At 38.5% G+C, this 23322-nt stretch overlaps 1 protein-coding gene across 1 annotated transcript in view; it reads right to left on the bottom strand.

Moving 5' to 3' along the window:
• The window catches only part of FBN1 (fibrillin 1), a 159352-nt gene that overhangs the window by 63935 nt on the left and 72095 nt on the right, over positions 1-23322 (bottom strand). Inside the window, exons 11-21 of the mRNA XM_086756906.1 lie at positions 22083-22244; positions 20681-20821; positions 19756-19875; positions 16130-16255; positions 13859-13981; positions 8964-9086; positions 7562-7714; positions 5307-5360; positions 4260-4385; positions 962-1087; positions 188-307 (exon numbers count right to left, since the gene is read on the bottom strand). Of these exons, the coding sequence (XP_086613032.1) occupies positions 188-307; positions 962-1087; positions 4260-4385; positions 5307-5360; positions 7562-7714; positions 8964-9086; positions 13859-13981; positions 16130-16255; positions 19756-19875; positions 20681-20821; positions 22083-22244 (1374 nt within the window). The remainder of the gene's footprint in view (positions 1-187; positions 308-961; positions 1088-4259; positions 4386-5306; positions 5361-7561; positions 7715-8963; positions 9087-13858; positions 13982-16129; positions 16256-19755; positions 19876-20680; positions 20822-22082; positions 22245-23322) is intronic.

The raw sequence follows: 23322 nt of genomic DNA, 5'->3' as shown, positions 1-23322 counted from the left end.
AGTCACACTTCATGTACCCACAGTAATGGTGAAAACAATCACTTTCTTAACATTCTTTCTGCAATGTTTTCCACTAAATTTACCTACATAAGTTATTTTAAAATATTTTCTAAACTTGGTGTACAATATTTGTATGTCACTGGACATTTTCAACTAGCAAACATAAAATCTTCAGAAGAATAAATACCTATGCAGATGGTTCTGGTGGTATCCAAAGTACTTTCAGGAGAACATTCACAAGCAAAAGAACCTGGTGTGTTTTTGCACACTCCATTAACACAAGGGTTAGATTCACACTCATCAATATCTAGAAGAGAAATACACTGCCATTAGAGCCAGGAAGTGTTAATAAAAATACATACGGCCTTTTTCAGCTTAGGGAAAAATGGAAGAAGCTTTCCTCACGACCAGTCTTCCCCATACTATGTTTTTCTGTTATGAAACTCTTCACAATAGACTAATGATCATATGTCCTAAAGACGCACTAACACGTTAGAACATTAAAACATTGAACTTGGAAGCAGCATCTCATTTTTCAGTGATATCCAGCTATTGCCCAGCTTTGTGGTGATGAACTGTGTGGTTTAAGTGATCTAATACACATCCTGTCTGTGGCCCAAAAAGGGTTCAAACTAGGAGCTCTGTCCTCCACACAAGATAAAAGATTTGTAAAACTTGGTTCTTCTCAAGTTTTTCTCGCCCTTGGCACAGTGTGGGCGCACTGGTAGCAGTCAATGAGAGGAGTGCTAGTACAGATCTAACACAGGTTATTCCATAAGGCTGTCTAAGGCTTTCACTTTGGCCTTGTCTCTCCTCATTCCCATACTTCTCCATATAATTCCTTAATGGTTTTTTTTAGTTCTACACATTATAACCTCATCAAGGTTCAAATAACTTCTGGCACAATCTGAGAACAATCCAAATGAATAAAATTAGGATGAAATGGAGTGTTACCAATTACCTTCACATGTCTTTAGGTCAGGAGTGTATACAAATCCTTTCGGACAGGTGCAGGTGAAACTTCCAGGGGTATTTCTGCATTGCCCATTGTCACAAAGCAGCATGTTCAGCGCACATTCATCAATGTCTATAATGAAAAATCAAGAACTTCTTAAGAAACAAATTACTTCTGGAACAAAAGCCAGAACAGATTTTTCCTCCCAGCAGTCACATTTCATTAGATTTTGTGTATGTAGAAAGAAGGAGGAGACACAGACGAGAGAGAGAGAGTACTCACACATATGACTTGCACTGTTCTTCAAAGACACTGAAAAGATTTCTAGATTCTTTTAGCAGACAACAGGCCTGACATTATTTCAAATGCAAATTACCATATCAAATAAACTAACATGAAATATCCCACTTACTGCACCTTCCTGCTTCATGAAAACTATCATTAAAATAATAGAAACAATAACGGTTACATGAATTCAAACCATACAAATACCACCCAGGGAAAAAGTAACATTTTAATTTTGTTTTTTAAATAGGGAAAAATAAAAACTCTTCTCTGTATATTTTTGTTGACTTTTTCCTGAGCTTTATCCTTTAGCAGGCTGCATTGCTTTTATAAGAGCTTATACTTCCTTTCTACACATATTCATAATACGTGACAGCCACACCATGATTCAAAATAAAGCTGGGAATCATACTTTTATCTTGCCTATATTGTGCAATATGTCTATGCAGTCTCTGATTCCCTGCACAGCAGCCCCGACAGTCATGAAAAAAATGAGGAGAGGATTAGTTTGGAAAGGTTTGCTGGTCATCCTGGTCTTTAAATCACCATTTTTTCCAAGCCAGACCTGAACTCTCTTAGATGTTATGGTTAACAAGGCCAGTGTAAGTCTACACTTGCTTCAGAGGTGAAAAATTTAAATAGAAATGCTAGTGCTAAATTTCAAGAGCCCTTAGGAAATCTTTGGAAGAGCTGTGGTCATTAGAGAGGAGTTGGAAGAAGGTGGCAATGGGCCATGAATGGCAGGTGAAGACCAGGAGAGACCTCGAGAGCAGACAGGAACAATTGGCTAAGTCAGAGAGGCCTCAGAAAGTGTTGAGAGAAAGTTGGGAAGACTCAGAGGGTCAGCGCAGCAGCTGGGAACAGCAAAAGTGCTAGGAAAAGCAGGGAGATTTGCAGAATAAAACAGACCATGTGAGAAACTTCACAGGAGTTCAGAAAAATTGAGAGCACGCCAGGTGGAACATTATGGAAGAATGGGAAACAGCTGTGATGGAACATGGATGTGGGCTGCAACAGGGTGGGCTGGGGAGCAGCTGGAAAACTCACAGATGGATTGGGAGAAGAGAAGGGGTGCCATAAGCTACGGGTAGACACTGAAATGGGACATGGATAATTAAAGCCAAAGAAACAAATGGGAAAATGGAATGAATTACAGCATGACTTTTATCAAAGATAGATCAACTCTTATTTTTTTAAAAATAAGATAGTGGATAGTTTAGACTGGGATAATGCAGATGACGTAAGCTATTTAGGCTTAAGTGGTGAATACAGAACCCAAATAAAATTATTATGTAAGCTAGAGCTAACAGGAAGGAATTTAAGAACTTTAAGGTGGTTGCAGAGCTGGCTGAGGAGAGATTACAGTAGGGTATATTAAAAAGAGGAGTAATTATGATGGAGAGAGGATATTAGTAATGCCTTTCAGGGATCAGTCTTGGGACTGGGCGTATAAAATATTCATTGCAATGCAGAAATAAAAAAAATGAGTTTGATCAAAAACTGTGGACAACACTAAGCTGGAAGTTATCACCAATACAGACAATCATGCAAGACTAAATTAATCTTGACAATGTGAATGAGAGAAATAAGACGAAATATAATCATCAATGTTCAAATCTTTGCAAGTAGGGACCAATAACATGCTGTAAACCAGAACTCATCAGTTAAAGGCTATCAAGAAGAGAAAACTCTGGATGTAACTCCCAATTAGATGCTGACTTTGATCCCAAAGTATAACACGTGTTTGAGAAAAAAACTAATGCACTCTACAATTAGTTTAGGCAGGACATTCCTATGGGCAATGGAGAATTGCTGGCACCACTATACAAGGCACTGGTCAGACCTCATCAGAGCACTGTATACGAGTCAGATCAGTCGTGTTCAAGAGAAGGCTGCAGCCTCTGCTTTTATGAAAAGGTTGAAAGTGTGGATTTGGATAGTTTAGCCAACAGAGTTTGAGAAAGGATATGATGCTTCTTTATAAATACTTTGGGGATAAGTGCTGACATGGTGCTAAGTCAAAGGATAATATTAGTACAACAGCAGCTAGTAATAAAATGGTCACAAATAAATTTTAACAGGAAACCAGAATAAATTTCTAATCAGTTGTGCAAAGGAGGTCTGGAACAATGCATCAATGCAGAAGTGGAAGAAAGGAATCTAAAAGGTTTTAAATTATGGGCTTTCAATGGGACTATGTAACAGAAAGAGAATTGCCAGAATTAAAATTCATTACAGGAGTCTGCAGGCATCTGATGGGTTACATCCTAGATAGTGTGAGAAGAGACTAGACTGCTACTTTTTTGAATTCTTTTTATCTCGTGCCACAGTGCTTCTACTGATCACCTCTAAGAAGCAAGAATAACTTATTTCACCTTTTCTGTGATGAAAACTTTGGCTTAGATTTTTTTTCACTTGTACAGGACAGGAAATCACCCGTAGCTAGAGACAACGTGCCATCAGATTCCAATGACAATAAATTTTCCTTTGGCCAGTACATTTAACACAGTTAAACCAATAGCCCTGTCTGAAAGGTGAATGGAAATTTTCCTCAAAATCAGAGTTGGAAGAAACCATGTAAGCCTTCTGTAGCATATGGGATGCTTATCTTCTTATAATCAGTTGGGAGTTTACTTAAATTCCCTGCTCTTGGAGGCACCTAGCACATTGGTGATCCTAGATCCCTCCTGTGATGCACTGTAATTGCAGGATCTGGCCTCTTTTGATTTTGAGAAACATTGGTACTGCACAGTGCATGTGCAGTGGACTTAACTGAACTGGATGTTTATTGCCTGGTTGCCAGTGATTTGAGTCACTGATGGCAATGGTCCCTTATAGTCCCAGAGTGGAGGATTTTACGAGCATTGCAAAGCACTGAAATTAAAACAAGAACTCAGCAGAAACATCCAGAAATATCAGAAGAGCAGCTAGTGGACCTGATGAAACACTGAAAAAAAAAAGGTGAAGGAGGATAAAAACAAGCATCAAACTTCAAAATGAAGAATGGGACATTTCATACCAATGCAGTTTTTCCCAGTTGAATCCACTTCATATCCAGGGTTACAAATACACTTGTATGTTCCATGCAGATTCTCACACCTTCCATTTGGACACAGATCAGTATCCAGTAAGCACTCGTTAATATCTACATAAAGGTAAAAAAAAAACCAAAATCAAAAAATCAGAGTCAATTGTTGAGGGGTTGTGGGGGTTAGTTCTCAAAACTAGAAAAACATATATTTTCAGTATCACTAACATTGCCCCCTCTGTATTTATAAGCATGTTGTTCTGATTAGGTAATGCACACCTAAATATTCACATTCAAGAGAAAAAAGCATCCCTTTCACACTAATTTAAGACCATCTCTAGCCCAGAGACATCTAAGAGACTTGCAACTGTAGATGAGAACTGGGATATGAAACTAGGGTCTTACGTTTAGAGATGCACATGTACTAATACCCCTCTGTACCTCCTGATTCATAGTCTTTCCAGATGGCATCATTCTACAAAGCATGAACATCCCTCCTTTCTCAATACTCTTCCCTCTCTACTGCCAGCAAATCTACTAGTGAGCATTGGCTGACTTAGAGTTTGTAGTTTCACAGTTCTACAACTACAAAACTTTTATCATAATCATTTGGTCCTTCTCTGAAATTAACCTAGCTCTGTCAGCCTGGCCTTTCTGACAGATGAAAATATGTAAGGAAGCTCAATGTTCAACATGGCTTTATTCTTCAGCATTAGTTCAGTTGAAATGTGCAAATATTATTTACATATATGATTTCTAAGTCATATAGGTAATAACACTTCTCACAGATTTGCCATTATTTTATAACAGCACTTACACATTCCATAGCATAAAACAGAGAGGGTGCTCTGGTGAAATGGCATGCTCCAGTCATTTCATCCTAAATTATTCTAATGTGTTGCAAACAGCCACTTGAATAAGCCTTCCTCCCATTCTTTCCCGCCAACATCCCCACCAGCATGTCTAACAAATCAAGGATATCAAGGTAACACTTTTAGCCACAAATGCCATAGTTTGAATTACATTAGGTGACCTTACCATTTCCTCCTGCAGTCATGCCAGTTCCACTGCTGCACAGAGCCTGATATTCAGCTGGAAAAAATATTAAAATACTTACTGGATATTCTTTTTTAGCTCATTGCTTTCAGCGTCATGATATACAATATGCCAATTAATTATTCAAATGAAACAATATGCCTTTCTATTATTCTAAAAACATTAGTAATCTCACAGTGTTCTGAATCTGTGAAATATTTTAGCAGATTCAGGGTCTGCATCGGCTCATGAAGATGGATGAGTAAAAACTTCACATAGTGAACCGAGGCATTTAGGAAGAGACAAACTTCACGCTGGTCCTCCTACACAAATGAGCCTTAACATATTCACAGCAAGATTCTTTAGAACTCATATGTCCAAGCCCTTGCTCAAGGTGCACATTCAAGGTGACCAAGAAACAGAAAAAGTTTGCCTGTAAATCTAGCCCATATTTAACTTTATTTAGCAGGAGTGTCTTCAAGAGTTCATAGCAGATCAAGGATCTCTGATCCTTAAAAAAAAAAAATAATTAAAATATGTATCAAAGTATCTCAAATATTTCTATCACCACTGGGTTCAAGTTCTTCTTTTGAGTTCAGAACAATTAACAGAATAAATTGACAGTCTGATTAGCATTACCTTTTGCCATATAGGTCAGCATTTTCCAATACATTTGCACTTTAATTACGGCCCAATTAATTACACTGCTAAAATCAATAAATATTAAAAATATTTATGGAAATAGTTGTCTTTTCTTTAAGAAAAACCACATTCAACCCATCTCTCAATATTATCATAACCCGCAGGTTAATATGTACCCTGCTTGAATCAAATAAGCACTGCCACTGTACGTGACAGCAGATGTGCTCTGGACACGCATCAGCAAAACTTTTAGTCTAGAATGTCAGGAACTTCTGCAAAGAGCTTCTGAGGAGCACAGAGAAAAATGTCTTCCTTTCAAGAATTTTTTTTAAGACTCTCTGATCCAATGCACCTCCCTAAGAAATCTTCTCCTTCCCTCCCTCACTCAAAGCCCAAAGAAATGCTACACTTCGCCCTACGTGAGATGGCATATTTTTTTTAACAGTGGAAGAGGTGGGCAAAATAACATAGGAAAAATAGCTTCCACTTATGTAAATGTTCTGTTAAAGTAATTCAAATATAAAACAGAAGTCAATGATACAGAATCCAACATTTACAAAAGATCAACTCTACCGTACGATAAGAAGAGCCCATTGATATCAGCAGTCTGCTGGAAAGACTCCTTCCTATTCTGGCAACATTTCCTTGGTGTTCTGCTATTCTAAACAACACAGTATGTTATAAAATGCTCAGCAAGTTCCTGCTGAAGAGCTCACATCAGCCTAATTTGTTCCAACTGGTTTTGTCTCCCTAATGCTTTTCATAAAGCTATCAGTTAAAACTAGGATTTAAAAAATAAACACAAAATTATTTTTGCCTACAAAGTAGATATCGTATTAGTATGAGATGCTTTTGAACTACATATCGAATGCCATATTTTGTTTATATGAAACAACAAATTTGCTGTGCGAAAAGAATCACTGGGGCTTCAAACTAGCTCCCTGCAGTCACCTCCATGAAACTATGGTCTCTCTACAGGCTTCACAACAAGGACTGTGTCAGCACAGTTTTCTTGGAAGAAGTGCTTTCCTAAAAGCAGATTCAGCCCATGAGGATGATCAAGATTGCTGTCTTGTCAGAGTGAAGTTATGTTCCAGACAAATTTGCTTGGTGAGAATTTCAGTGACAGACTCAAGTGTTCTCAACCGACTTAACTAGCTGTTTATTTTTGCATTGACTATCCAAAGGCTACTTACTGTATAAACAATTTCAGATCACTTGAAGGATATAGAATTCAGGCAGCAAACATCTGACTGACAGGTCTACATAAGGATTTGAATATATTAATTAGTCAAGGTGCTTCCATTAATAACTTGAGGTCAAAATTATATTTTTTGTTATCTACATCTATCAAAATGGAGTTTGTTGTTTGAAAATCTGTTTTAATGTAACAACTCTGGACCCAGATATTGGCATTTACTGCTGCCTCAAAAAATTCTCTCCTGTACTCTCCCAAAATGCAAAATAGCAGATTGCTCAAAATATATAACATTATACAACAATTTAACCCTCCTGATTTAGGGGGCAATGTTAATACAAAACAGTATTTTACCTTTCTAAAAACAGTTTATCAATTAAAGCTGAGATTAGAATATGTACCAGTAAGTATACCGTACCTGAGTTTTGTGCTGGGCAGGGCTGACAAGGCTCCCCAAAGGCATAATCAGTGCTGGCACAACAGCACTCCGATTTTGTAACTGCACCGGTTAACGGTCTCACGCATTGTCCTCTCTTGTAGCCACCATAGCATGTGCTTCGCATATGTGTATCTGAGGATAGAAATCTCTCTTAATCCTGCCATGGCCAACTATACTGTCATAAATTACAACAAGTTATTACATCTAGCTCGGGTGTCATAAACACTGCAAAAAAGCTGTCAAAACAAAACATCTTTCAACATTTCCCTATGCTTTTCACCCATCATACCCTCACTCTAATAAGGACAGGAAATTATTCTTCCTCACGCTCCTAAGAGTAACCTTGTAGTTACTGTATTTAATGACTTAACATGCGTTAGTGAACGGCTAGGAAAACAACCAATACTTAACCTTGAACTAGCAAGAAGCCATGGAGAAAAGGGACAAAGTCTCTGCCATGTGACGGGGACATTACTCACTTGTAACCTGACAGGCAGGATCTCAGAATTAGAACCAAGCTGCGAAAAAACTCAGTACTGTTTACTTTATTCTCAGTCAGAGGACTGATTTGATTTTAACAAGAAGTATTTTCTCTCTCCCTCCCAACCTTGTTAGTTGTCTCTGGCTCATCAAGCCTAAAATTACCACTGCTGCAACACCCTGAATTAAGCCCATTAAGCTTTTGTTTTCATTTTATACATGAAAAAAAAGACAGAATGAGAGAGAAAGGAAAAACTTGCATCAGGAAAAGATTACAGAATAGGTTGTCATTAAAACAATCTTTCCTTGCTTGCAAAAAACAAGGAAAAAGTCAGTAATGATATTCCAGTGATAAGATTTTAGAAGTTTATCTTTTCAGGTCCAGGGGTGACATTTGTCACTTTTTAAAAACTGGCCCATAATGGCTGTCAGACACATTAGAATTTTAAAATCAAACACCTCAAACATATTTCACTTGTAGAGAAACATGCAGAAAGAGAAAAATATATATGTCCCACTTTAAAAAGAGGTGAAAGAGTAATTAAATCTTTAACATAGCAACAAATGAAGAATTTTAGATTGACAGAAATGGGGCAAATTCTCACCTACTCAAAATTGATACAGCACTACTCACTTCCAACAGCACTCTGCTGTATAGTCTACCTGACCTTGTGATTTGGCCCACACATTTCTTCTCTTCAAATGCAAAGGATAAGGAAAAAAGAGCAAAATGGGCTATTACAGTAAATATCCTCGAGCTGTTAGTATCCACTATAACTACCACCCAACAATCCATGAAAAAATGGGAAATTCTACATTCAGACTTGATCTGTCCATCAGTCTAGCCTTAATGCCTTAACATTGGTTAATTGTGACTCGTCACACATTAAGCTTGTCTTACCGACACACACACGTCCATCCAGTCCTACTGCAAGGCCAGGGAAGCATTCACATCTGAAAGAGCCATCAGTGTTCACGCAGCGCCCATTCATGCATATTCCAGCTGTTTCACACTCATCGATGTCTGTTGGAGAACAAAATGAGCTTTATTAGAAATTAAATTACATAGTGTTCAATGCTTGCCCGAAACTTGCATTTGTGCAGCCTATTTTTGTTGTATCCTATAAAAAAATATCAAGTGTAACTGGAAACTAGTTCAAGTAAAGGTTTTATTAAGAGTAACGATTAATTCATCCTGTGAAAGGGAAGAAGAAAATGCCAAATTCAGGAGAAATAAACAGAACAAAATAATTTCACTCTCACTGGAGAGCAAAAAGGGACTACATTTCCTAACTTGTTCCCAAGAGGTACATATTCAGATTTAAGGGTCATACAGGCAAAAACATAATCACAGGAAGGAGGAAACTGTGACTGCTAAGACAAAGGACTTCTGTAGTGTACAACAGGGCATTCCCTCTCTGTGTTAACAGTTAGTTTATGCTGTAAGAAACCAGTCCAGATAGCAAATCAAATCTTTCACCCGCTCTACGAGGTGCCTTCACAGGGCCACCAAAGAATTTCCCTTCCTCCTGCTGCGGGTTCAGTTTTTGGAAGCACATCTGAATGCCCAGTCAGATCCTGCCCCCACGTAGAGTCTCTCTGGTGATCTGCATGACAATTGGGGTTTCCTATCAGATGCTCATTACAGCCTGTTTTATAAACTTTCAATGGACAGACTGCACTCCAGCCTTGAATGGAATTTGTTAATGATTTGAGCCCTGAGCAATTGCCGAGCACAAGCTACCATCTTTGCCCAACAATAGTGCATTGAACAATAAGGCCCTTAGCAATGAAACACAAGAATGAAGCCTTATAATATTAGCCTATCACAAAGGGATGACAAATAATTAAAAATTACATAGGCTGCATATCCTGTTAATAGTAAGATCATTCTCTAGGCACAGAAAGCATGCCATTATTTTATAAGTGATTAAGAAAAGGAGTATTTAGAATATTGTTTGGAAGTATGTATAACTTTTATAAAATAATCACTTCATAACAACTCTCCATAATATATACAAGAGACAGTGTGTGTGACAATTTCCTTTTTTCTGACCTTAAAAGGGCAAATTGAGAGTGAAACACCTCTGTGTTTTACTTAGTTTGTGTTGTTTGGCATAAAACATGGCTTGTATGATCCAAGATTCCTTTTTCAAACTGCATTTAAAAATAGAAGTTATATTTAAGTACATGGGCTCAATTAATTTCTACTTAATCGTGCAATCTTTTGTTCTGTTTCAGACAAATATTAAATGCTTTTCCCACTTTAAATTTAGTCCTTACTCAGGGTAAGTAAAAACAGAGTTGGAACTTCAAAATGTGCCTACACTATTTAACACTGTAGACAGTTATTTTGTTAGACAACACTGAACTCCTTTGCCAGACAGAAGTTCTCCTAACAACAACAAAAAAAACCCCTTTCATTTTTAAAGGTTACTTATAGAAACAGAAAGGAAGTTAATTTTTAAAAAAGATTTTGTAAGCTCATAAGAGGTGAAATGTACAACCCATTTTTTTGCACCGATTTACAAATGTGTTGAAAAAACTGTTACAGCTGTTTTATAGAAAGGTAAAATGGGTTACTTAGAATTGCACAAATCAGCTGAAAATCTGGCTGCAGTAAAGATCGGGCAAGAAGCCTCTTCTTTTACCAGGGCTGAGATTCCACCCAGTAAATCAACTGCACACACAGGCATAAAGTCCAAATTTCTAACCTTGACAAGGCTCCACTCTCTCCTGTGGCAAAAGTCGCCATTTGCACACCTTCAAAAATAGTTATTTTTCTGACTTTTCCTGAATACTTCAACCTGGTTCTGGAAAACCACCTCGTGGGCTCATTCTCCATGTCAAATGAGTTTTTGCCTTTTCTGCTTAGCTTGCTCAGTAGTGCCAGCTGGGTACAGTAAGTCCTCTGATTTTAACCAGGAAAAATTTACTCAGACTACTAAACTGCCACTCTCAGTTGCCTTGCAATAACTTTCAATTTGGGGGATTCCTGTTTGGTCTAAAGATGAAACAATATATGCAATAGAAATCACACTTTAAACCTCTGCCTGCCTGATGTAAGCATTTCTGAAATATCATCAGCAAATCATCAGCAAAAGAAGCTAATGGTGAATAAGTTTAGTATGTCTTGTATTATAGGGAATACACAAGACTATGGTGTAACATTCTTTTTTGGCACGTTACTTCATAAAGCCTGAATGGAATTTTTTGCCAGACAGCCAAGCATATGCCCTGTACTTATAGTTAAATTCCAGTTTTATAGAACTAAGTGTCATTTACAGCATTTCCAACTTTGGGTTAGAAATTCTTCTTCATAGTTCAAAATTCAGCTTAGAGTGCATAAAATGAAATGTTTATAGGAGCAATGTGTTGCACACTGCAATTCTTATATTCCTTCATCGATCCCCTAAAGAGTTTGGCAAAAACATACATTCAATTCCTTATCAAAATTGCTCAGGCAGGTAGTCAATTTGCTGCAGAAATGCCCGTTTGTGTACACACACATTCCCAGTATGCACGAGCACTAACTGGGTGTGCGAGCATGAGCATAGAGTTCCAGCTTGTGTAAGATCTGAATGCACTCACTTCACAAACAAATTCAGGATATGCAGTGTGAACAAATAGTGTTTCAAAGGCTAACTAACAGAAGTCATTTACTCCGTACATGTGGTGTGTACAGAAAGGACAAACCTTAAAATGTACAGGAAAAGATATCATTAAAGATCAATCTTTTAAACTTTTACTAATGTGACTAGAGACATTTACCAGAGTTGCACTCTCTCTAGCCACTACATTCTTGGGAATTATTTCATGATACTTTGGGCAAGCGGAAGAAAGGAGACAAATATGAAGTCAGGAAAAAGTGTAATTTGGGTGTCAAGGTCTCAAAATGTGGTTTGATTTTGACCCAATAGCAATTTTAACACACAATGAATGTTTGCATGCTCAGTCACAGAGAAAAAGGCTTACACTAAGTGTTGAAAAGCAGTGGGAGAAATCCTTTATTTTACTATAAGATCTGTTCCAACTTTCAGTAGGAATCAGTTGAGTAGCCTGCAATTTTGGATAATTTTCAAACATTCTCCCTTTGATGCACAGAAGTAACATTTCTCTAGGGCCAGAAACCCCTTTTTGGCTGTATCCGTACTCCTGTTTAGCCAGGAGGCATGTAACAGAGGCTGTGAAGTTGAGTACCATTGGTTTTTAAGTAGTCTGAAGCAATTTACATACCATCTTCTTGGATGGCATTTCAGTGCACAGATTGATAAAAAAAAAAAAAAAGATTAAAAAAAACACCAAAAGAAGTTAAAAAAATAAAGACAGGCATTCAGGCGGAGCTTGCATCAGTAAGCCACATCCCTGCTAAGGACACAGAGAACAGCTGGAGGTCTTCGGGAACATGACTGGCTGATGCGCCAAGGCCACTGAGTTCTTCCTTGCCAAGTCTAAGACCAAGTCTCGCTGTCATCCCACACACAGACCAGCTGGAAAATAAGCTTTGGCAAAGCATACGCATACACCTACCACTTGGAAAACAGGTAAGAACGGAAATAAAGCTCGTTGCTCTAAATATGTGAAGGCTGCAGCCAACACAGCCAGTAGCTGTTAAGGTAAGGAGATATTTGTATGGATCTGCACATTTGTTCATTTGAGAAACTGAAGAACAATTCATTCTCCCAATCAAAAAAACCCTATTGCAAAGTAAGAATGGGGTCATCTCTCATTAGAAATACACGATTCCCCCAGTTGAAGGCTGAGTAGCACTGTCCTGCATACCTAGTGCAAAAATTATCAAATGCAAAAGAAGTTACAGATGTTTCACCGGATTTCTTGGCCTGGTTTGTATTTCAAGTCTAAGTCTAGACATCATGCAGTTCAGATCTAAGACTGGTACAGTGTTCAAGAAGCAACAGGATCCAAATTAATTCACTTTTCATGTCAGTAACTCTCAAAACCCAATTATTTATTCAAACATTTACTTTTGTTATTGGTCAACAACAAGAAACTGCTGTGTAATCCAGTGTGACAATTTTGTAAATTTGCCAAAGCGTAAGCAAGCACTTTTTCTGCCATGATTCCAAGAGTTAAAAGATTTAAAATTTTTCAAAAGAAAAACTGTAAGTAACTTGGCCCAACACTTGTTTATTCTTATTTCAACTTCTGCTTTGTGCCTATAAAACTTGTTGAAACATGAAGATTTATACACACAAAACTTCCAGTTCCTGACAGGACTGAACGGAAACTCTGATGACAACTAGCAACTAGAACACGAGAGTGTCTTCCACAGGGGGTATTGCTGAGCTAGTGCAGCAAATGGAAAAGACAATCTTACTGTCTTGCTCATGTCTTCATCTCAGTGCTAGGTACTCCTCAGAGAGGAAAGAATGGGAGAAAAACCCAAAGACAGCAATGAGCCAGGATGTTTGCGTGGACAAAGGCAGAAAACTTTAAAAGGCCAAACAAAAAAAAAGTGAGATATGCTAGAGCCAAACTGCAGAAGGCTTCACAGGCAAAAACACCTGGAGTTCAACTAGGTCAGATCACACAGTTCTTGAAAAAAGAGTATTTCCCTCTGGCTGATTAGGGCAGTTGACCAATATTGTGGAGAAGACTGAGTACTGTCTTGCACAATAACAAATCATTCTAGCTGATTAAAAATGCATATCTGATGTGAACTCTGCCCAGTACTTCTCGTCCCCAAGAATCACTGTAAGAAAACAAGGCAATTCTTGAAGCTACCAGAGGGATACAACTCACAAGCGGTGGGAACTTGTAATTGATTGTGCTCACCTCTGCAATAGCGTCCATCAGATGCCAACTGGAACCCTGGTTTACAAATGCATTTAAAACTGCCATCTTCATTGATGCACATCCCATTGAGGCACATGTTCCTTATGCTGCATTCATCCATATCTGAAAATGTAGATAATAGACATAACAGTCATAATGTCTAAGTAAAAGAACTCTTACTAATTATAACCAAAATATATATCTTTCTTTCTTTGTCAGAGGTATGTGATAATCAGAAACATACAATGGGACATACTGTACTGTCCTAAAGGTTGTGTCAAAGCAATGACTCGTTTTTTTTCATAATGAATCATTAACATCCAAAGGTATGCATCCAAAAAGAGCAAAGAGAATGAAAATCAGATAAGAAACTGGACAGCTTAAGAACTGCCAGTTGCTAGAAATTCTAAAAATGTGAGAAAGGTATGTAATTGAAGAGTTTGCAAACTCAATGTAAACAGAAGCTAGGTTAGAAGCAGCCTCTGATTTTGAATGGTAAACACAATTTTATGTTACTAAGAACACCTGAAAGGATAGGAGTAGGCATTTGTGTTTGGAGTGAAAACTTTCATAACCTCCACTAGATAAGTCTAAGATTTATGATGTGGGAGACTTCCCAGCACTGTGCTCAAGCATGCATTCTCTGAGCACTTTCATCATCAACTTCCATTTAAAATAAAACCTACCCCTTCCCTGGATTCAGCATGACAGGTCACATAGGAGGGTACTTAGCTTCATACTAGCACTATTCATCCTCTGACCCAATGGAATAGCATGAAGCATTCAAATAGGAAAAGGTGGAGGTCCCAGACACTGCTATTCCAAACTCCGCACAGTTATTCACACCAAAAAAAAAAAAAAAAAACCACCAAAAAGAAAAACAAAATAAAAAGCAAGTACAGAAAATTCTGTGCTTGATCTGAGTAAGCTTTTATATTGTCTTAGTCTACTTCGTCCTGGCACAAATAAAATCAGTTTTGGATGTCACATCAAAAAAAAAATCAGCACTATTTACCAGTTTCATCTAAAGGACTATACATAGTTACATTAAGGTATGGCACAATGCCACGGTCTTTACTGATTAGTGCGTGTACACATGTATTCGTAAAAACAAAACTCAATGCATTACAGTGCCAGAGATGAAACTGTTTCATAAGTGGATGCAACAGACATTCTGGCAACATATGCAATGGAATTAAAAATGTTTTACCAGACTGTCGATGTCCTGGTTCTTATTACTATTAGCACATAGTATTTGGTGGGAAAGGAAGAAATGAGAATCAAGTTTTTTTTCTAAAGTATATTCATTTCTAAATATATTTAGTCAATATAGTTCCACAATAACATATTTTAAAAGCAGCTTATAGTGCTAAACTGTATCTAAAAGAGAGTAAGGAAAAACAGAGTCTTAAAATGTCTGTCTCTACCAAGGATTAACAGAATCACTACTAGTACATAAAATCACTGGATCATAATGACATTACAATATATTCAGAATCATGCTATTTTCCTTAATATTGCAGCTGTCTTGGACAGAAATTATACTTCTAGACATGGTGTGTTTTCTTTTTACTTACAGGCTAAGTCAGACAAAAATAATTTATGATTTAAAAAAAAAAATCATGTATCTATCCCAACCAGGAATTTTGGCATTAAGTCTTTGAGCTGAATCACTGAGATAATATTCTGCCAAAAATGTTTCTAAGAACAGTGCTTGAAATTCCTTTAACGTATGAATAGATCATTGGGAACCCTCCCAAGGACCTTGGGAAGCATGATAAAGAACATTCTTCTTTTCCCCCCCTTTAGTAAAGGTCTGGGAGGTAGGAACACATCAATTATGTTTACAAATTTTTCTTAAAACAGTTTTTATGGGTCAGACCAGACTGCATCTACATAAAACACATTGCTAGTCACCCAGTAAGATCCCATAAAGCGTGCTGTTAAACACACAGTAAAATCAGGCAGCATGTGACTTGTGCTCCATTTTAAAATGTACCACTCCCATCAAAGAAACTGCATTTTGTGATAGTGGTATGTGCTATTTCTCCTGCTGGACAGACATCCTGTTGAGGACTGCCAAGCCAAGGCTCCAGAACTGGCTGCAAAAGACAGTTTACTTGCCCTCCCAGATACAGCAAAAGGTATTTAGAAATTTGATGCCTTGTTCCATCCCTTGCCTCCCACCAGAGGTCCTTTTCTTTTTCATTGATGTGAATAACCTCTTGCAACTATAACTAGTGATACAGAGTAACTTCAGAAAAGTCTTACCTTCACAGTTTTTCCCATCAGCTGCCACTTGAAAGCCAGCATTACACACACAGTGAAAACTCCCATCTGTGTTTATGCATCGTCCATTATTACAGATACGACCATTCTGTAAACATTCATCAATGTCTGAAAGCCAACCAAAAAGAAAAATAACATTTTGGGGTTTTTCTTTTTCATACTTAAGAGGAATTTTTCCCATTTCCCCTTTTTATAGGTTTTTAACTCTACACGGAAACTGTATTCACCTGAAAAATGATTTATTTTTATTTCCATAACCGAACGTTATGGGGGTGGAAAATGTTCATCAGCTTGACATTTCAAGTTGCTGTGAAAAAATTTCAGTGAACATTACCCTGCAGCTTGCTCAAACAAGAATCAGACCCTTTCAATTGTTTTTCTGCATTTTTGTTCATAATGAAAATATTTTTACTGAAGTTTAACTTAACAATAGCTGACTACTGAAGGAAAGACGGGGGAAGCTTGTCTTTTGCTGCTGCTTTGTAAGATAACAGGAAATCTGAGACTTTCCCACCTCAGAAGATATTTTTCCTGCTTATTTTATATTTGAAACATCAGCTCCTCATTTCCCTCTCTCTGCAGGAGGTGCTTGGCAAGTGCTTTGGAGGACCTGAATAGTGATATCACACGAGGCTGGCAGCTCTCCCTCTCCTCCAAACGAGGGGAGAGGAGATGCTGAGACAGACTGTCTAGACATTTTTCAGATTGCTCAGTGTTCTCCATCAAGGCCTGGACCATCTCCCAGAGATTCCTGCACACAGGGGACTCTGCTCACAGCGATCTCAACCAGCCCATGCAAGACCTATCATGCAATCATGATGTCTCCCCAAATATCCCGGGGTGCCCTTCCCCAGGTCCTCTCCGCAGAAGTGCATTGCTGCACTTCAGGAAGAAGCGGAGCACAGGGCATCCTCCCAAATGCCGCTGCTCTCTAGACACCTATCTGAGGGGCAACTGATGCTTCTTGAAATTGTGAACCTATATTTGCCTTCCTAGCAGCGCAATAGTTCTGGGAAGCTGCTAAGAAATCCCTGAAAATAACTGTTTTGCAAGCAAGCAACCAGGCCAGTAGAGGAAAGAGCTGTGTGACGGCTCACTGCGGTGGCAGCTTTCAGCCATCTTGACCTGACCAAAAGTGTACAGGCTTGATAAACCTTTCTTCATTTGATAAAGAAGCATCGTTGATCAGCAATATATAAAAGTGAGTTTTCTCTCCGCACAGTTCCTTTTCCCCCACTTTTGTGGCACTCAGTTGCACCTGAGCCTGGCTTCAGCTACTCCAGCAGCTTTCTTCCTTAGGACAGGCAGAAACACTAAAATATTTCAAGATTCTTCTGGTCTTTTAGTTTTTAGAGTTCATCGGGAATTGTACTTTTGTACATCTGATGCCATTTAAATAATGGTGCAGAAAATTAACACAGAATCTCATTGTTCTTTATGTACACACAGCGGACCAGAGATCCACCACTAGTTTCAGTTACATTTCTAATTTTCAAATTATAAAATAACATTGTGGATTATTTTCTTTCCCCCTCAGAGAAACCTGCAAAAAAATCAAAGCTCCCCTCTCACTGAAATGTCTGTAATTACTGCCAATGCTGCCTCTCTGGGTAAGGTCTGACCTCTTTCTCTCAGAAATATCGGGTAGATTATAGTAAGCACTTAGCTTTTCAAGCTTTGACTCCCATACATTCATAGCTAATCATCATAAAGTTTCACTTTTTTCTTTGAGGTCCATTTTGCATCCCCTCTTCTGCAACTGAAAAGCATTTTTTGTTTTGATCATTCATCATAATGTGACAATCTTACTCATCTATGACTCCAATTAATATAGGCATTCAGCCAGACTCCTACTAGAATTATAAGGGATCCCAGTAACAGCTGAATCAGTAGCTTGCCACACAGACTGCAATCAGTCACCTCTTAGACTCATCACACAGGAAAAAAACCCTCCTCTAGAACCTCAGAGCGAGGAATAGAGAAACACCTGGTCACTGGGGAGACTTCATTTTTCAAGAATGGACATAAGGAATACATTTGCGAAAGCGTATCAGCACAGACACATTTATGTATGCAAAAAATAAAACCTCAACATATAAAGTAGTCATGTGAAGTAATTTTACAGCAAATGCTGATTTGGCAGGCACCAGTGCTATACGCATATTTTGCCAAATGCACCCCACTAGCCTTTTGCTTTTCCCTAAACTGGCCCTAAAAATTCCTTCAGAAAAACAAAGATTCTGTATTTTGTAGCATTTTCTGAACTGCCTGTCAAGCAAGCACAGTTCCCATAGACTGCAAAGGAACTGCTAAGTGACCACACTTTAATGCCATTAAGCTACTGGGCTTCTGACAGCCATGTGTTTGTGTAATGAATCAGTCAAATTAAAAGCGTGTGACAAAAATGACTCATGAGTAAACTCATCACCGCTGAGACTCCACTTCAGCACTCCTTCACCACTAGTCAGCTGAACTATGAAGATGCTTCCGCAACATGGCTGTTTGGCAGCAATTAGGTCAAATACTCCCAGCAACATGCAGCAGTAGTGCTGGCTCTGCATGTCCTCCTGGACTGGAGTAAGCTTCTCTACCACAAATACCTTTCTGATTCACAAAGGGAAGAAAAAAAAAAAAAAATCACACACTAATACAGAGAGCTTTCTTCTGGCTTTTTAGAAACTCTCTGCTTCAGGATGAGTGCACGCTTAAGGAACTCTCCTCAGTGCAGAAAGCAAAATATGAAGACAAGCTGGGACTCTGAGTATTCATACATCGTGTTTCATTCAGATGCTTCATTTCTTATGGAATATCAAAGTAGTCATTCATTCTCCCGCCAGAAGTCTCTCATTATCTCTATCATTAACTATAAAGGATTGCATCTACCTTCACAGTCAAATTCCCACCCTAGGAAGTTTGCGAGCCACAGAACCCTAACAGAAGGGTGGCCACTGAGGAGCTATGTGTTCCCTGCTCCCATAGGAAGACAGAATCAAGACCATGTTGAGCCTGGTCTTCAGAACACCAATAACAAAGACTCTACAGCTTTCCCACCTAGACCTTCCCAGTGCGTCATTACTTTTCAATACCTTATTTACATTTTCATTGCTGTAATTTATGTTTATTTCCTTCTTTGATAGTGGGCAGAGACAATACATGGGCACTGTACTCATCTTTACTCACTGGAAAACTTACATTTCCCCCTGACCTCTCTTAGTTTTCTAACAGTCTTTTATAGGTGAAGAGTTGCTCCAAAGAAGGGATGTTAAATTGTCATTGAGATCGTCAAGAAGCAAAAGAAAAAAATGTCTCAATAGTTTAAAAAACAAATTAGGAAAAAAAAAAAAAAAAGGAAAAGATGTCTCTTCCACTTCAAAGCCACAAATGGTGTGTAGATACTTTCAGCAAAAGACAAAAATGTCCTTCCCTGTAACTCAGTCTGTGAACAGCCAGCTCAGGCAAGTGAATCATTTTTACAGCCACATCTGATTTTTTTTTTTTTTTTTTTTAAATCCTCATATTTAACACATCTGTTAAATTTTGCTTTAAAACTATTTTCCCTCCTGGTATGTATACAATAATACAGATACAGCTCCAAAACCATAATTTACCTCGGCATTCTGTTCTAGTTGGCGTGCTCTGATATCCTATACGACACTGGCATATGTAGGATCCCTGGGTGTTCACACAGTCTCCACTGATGCATGGATTCTTCTCACATTCATCAACATCTGTGAAACACAGACAATATATTTTTATTAAGATGTTGGTTGAAAGGTATTTGGGCCTGTAGGGGTATTTTAATGCTTTGTAGTTGGAGCAATAGTGTCCTTCAATCTGAAAGGAAAGGGGACACCCCTGAATTCCCAGTAAAAGGGAATTTGTTCTAAACTAAGCAGGAGCTGGGAAAAAGGAGTGCTCCACAAGACAATATATTGAATGTGCAAGAGGTAGAGGCCTTAATCCCACACCTCCACATTCCCAGCCCCACTGGAGATGCAGATTTTGACAGAAGCAAAATCTTGCATATAAGAAACAGCTAATCCTTGCTCCTATCACCAAGCTCTGTCTGAGTTCCAAAATTAAAGGGCTGAAGAGCCCAACAACATACTCCTGATGAGCTGAAAGATGACTCCCAAATCTTACTAAATCCAAAATCATGACTGTTTTCTTAACAATAGGTCATTTGCATACTCAAAGAGCTAGGTGCATTTTAAAGAGGTCACATTCAATCACTAATAAACACACTATAGTCACAGGTTAGTAAAATAAGAAATCCTTACTTCTGTGTAACTTTGTGGCAAGTTACAAGATTTGTTAAATACTGACTTAAAGGCAAAACTGCTGTACAAATAAGTTTGCAGTTGAAAGCAATTAGTTCTTGGAAGTCTATTTACTGGTTTGGATTTGGAGTTTTTTTTTTTTGGAGGGGGGGTTTATTTAAGAACTCAGAGTTATTACATTGTGTTTAAAAGCTTTTTTTTATTCTTTAAAACAAAATTCTCCTCTGTGATTTACAGCAAAAAAACCACATACCAATGCATTCGCCTCTAACATCCAGTTGAAATCCTTTGTTGCACTCGCAGCGGTAGCTCCCAGGAGTGGGAATACAGCGTCCATTAAGGCAGAGATGTCGGAACAGTTGGCAATAGTCAGTGAAATTCACTGGCAAGATCACTGAAATAACAGAGTTGGAAAAATATTTTAATAGTTCATCATAATCATTTTTGGTAATCTGCAACTTGTGCAGCATCTTTCATTAAAAGTCAACGTTTACCTTCCATCATAATGTGAACTATACAGTAAAATCAGCATTGGAACAGAGAAAAATGACACTTTGACTTGAAGATTTGTCTGAAAACAGCTAGCAACCACTGATTTTTTCATTGCTGCAAGTCTGATTCTGCTTTCCTCTTTCGAAGGACAAAAGAGGACTGAGTCTGCTCATACCTGGTGGAAAAGCGGGTACATGGCGCTGCAGGGACTCTACTAACAGCCTACAGAAGCAAAGGGCAGCCAGACTGGTTCCAATATCTCCATTTTCACAGGCAGCAGAGTGAGAGGAGGGCAGAGACAAACCCTGGAAGGTATTCCTGCACAGTCTTTGGCAGGCAGACGTGACCTGGCTCTGTCCATGCTCCCAGCTGACCAGAAGCTGTGCAGCTACATCAGAGCAGCGTCAGGCCTCAGTTAACATACTTTGCCTCTTAGGCTTATTAGCTCAGCTTGGTGCTGAACCAAGACTAAACAGTTTCAGCTGGTGCCAGTGCAAGCAGAGCCTACTTGCATCTGCACAGAGTATGGGCAAAATGAGCTTGTGTTTACTTGCAAAATAGTATATGGCTACACCAAACGATTTCAGGTGGCACATGCCTACTGCAGACTATATGGGCATGCAGTAAATTCCCTGAGCAAGGGATAGAAGAAGGAATATATCAGTATTCCTTCTCGCTCTAGAGAAACCTAACCTATCCATGTGTACCACTGAAAAAGTTCTTTCTTCATGTTAGGTCAGCCTCAGTGTCCAGCAGACCAGTATTTTTATCGGTATATTTCCTACCTAACCAAGCAAGAGTGAGGAAAACAACCTGAAAGAAGCTGCTTTCTCACAGCCAAGCTCTTTAATGTAACTAACACAACTTATTAAGAGCTATTCATGTTCCTCAATGCTGACATGCAGCAAAACTCACAATAGCCTTAAAATAACAATAATGTAACAGCTACAACACATGGGCCTCAGCCCAGACAGTAAGGATGTCATTTTTGAATCCTGTCTCAACAGGGAGCACACTACCAATGAGGTACGCTTGCTGTAGGCTGCATGGTCACCAGGCTATGATTAGAAGCATATCCAGAGACTATATGACCACAAAGGAAACAAAAAAAAAAAATGCAAACTGAGCAGGGAAACGCTACTCTTTCTTTACTTCTTTCTTACCATGAGGTGGTGGAGCCCGAGATGGGTAGAGAATTTCTGGCTGTCGAGGAGGAGGGTAAACACCAGGAAGGAGTGGTGGAGGAATGACATCAGGACGGCCTGGAGGAAGCTCAGGCCTTGCTGGCAGCAGAGCAGCTACTGTGCACAATTTGCGATACTCATCTGAAACATGAAAATATTAATGCTGTTTTAGACTCTTGTAGCCTTTCCATTTAATCCAGCTCTCTCCCTTTTCAGAGTGTTTCAGATTAGCAGTAACAAACCTAAATAATCTGGAAAATCTGAGCCTGTATGTTCTCTTTATAGTAACAAGCTTTGTTCTGTGAATCGAGTCATTGATCCATAGGAGGATATCTATACCACCTGTCAGAAAACTGCTAGTAAAAAGATAATACAACTGACATTCTGGATATTAAATTTAACAGTGAGGTGAGGACCTGACCTTAATCTTCTTCCAGGCAAAATCTCTCTCAGTGGGAAGTTTACCTAAAGAAGCACTTTTGGACTTGATCCCAAGTTAATTTAATACAAAGCTTGCCACAGAGTTAGGAAAATACTGAATAGGGAAAAAGGCCCAGTTTCAACTGGATTTCTTAAAAGTTAGCCTCCTAAAACAAAGAAATATAAATACAAGCAATGAGGCAAAACCAATTATAGAATGAATACACTAATACTATTTCCCTGTGAGAATGAAGTTTGCCAATAAAAGCAGAAACCAAATGATGGGCAGTCTAAGGAGCACAGACAAAGAGAAATCGAGTCAGATCCGTACCAAGTTCATCCTTCCCCAGACGATGGGAAAAGGATCTATTTTGCTGTAAGCACAGTTTATGCTGAGTGTTATGCATTCTCCTATTGTTTATCTCTATTAGCGGCATCTGCCCTACTGCCCCACTTTTCCTCCTGCCCCCAACTCTTTTGTCTTGGGGAAGTGTGGGTTTGGAACATGCGATCCAAAGAACGCACGCAGAGAATCGCAATTAAAGACTGCATTTCCAGCTGACCTAATTCATGTCCACAGTTCATGTATACACAAATAACTATTTGTGCAGCCAATATCTTTGAACTCCAAAATTTTAAAGTTTATGGCACAAGAGGGTAGAGGAATTATATAATGAAAACAAAATGCTCCAGAGATGCATGAATTTTTGAAACAATAAAAAAAAAATGAGAACTGAAAAATAAATTCAGTGTTGAGTGAACTAAGCTGGATATTTCAGCCTTTGACACTTTAATTTCA

Source organism: Chlamydotis macqueenii, chromosome 12, assembly GCF_036417535.1.
Source record: "Chlamydotis macqueenii isolate bChlMac1 chromosome 12, bChlMac1.mat, whole genome shotgun sequence".
Classification (NCBI taxonomy): domain Eukaryota; kingdom Metazoa; phylum Chordata; class Aves; order Otidiformes; family Otididae; genus Chlamydotis; species Chlamydotis macqueenii.
This window is presented reverse-complemented; position numbering and strand designations above follow the sequence as displayed.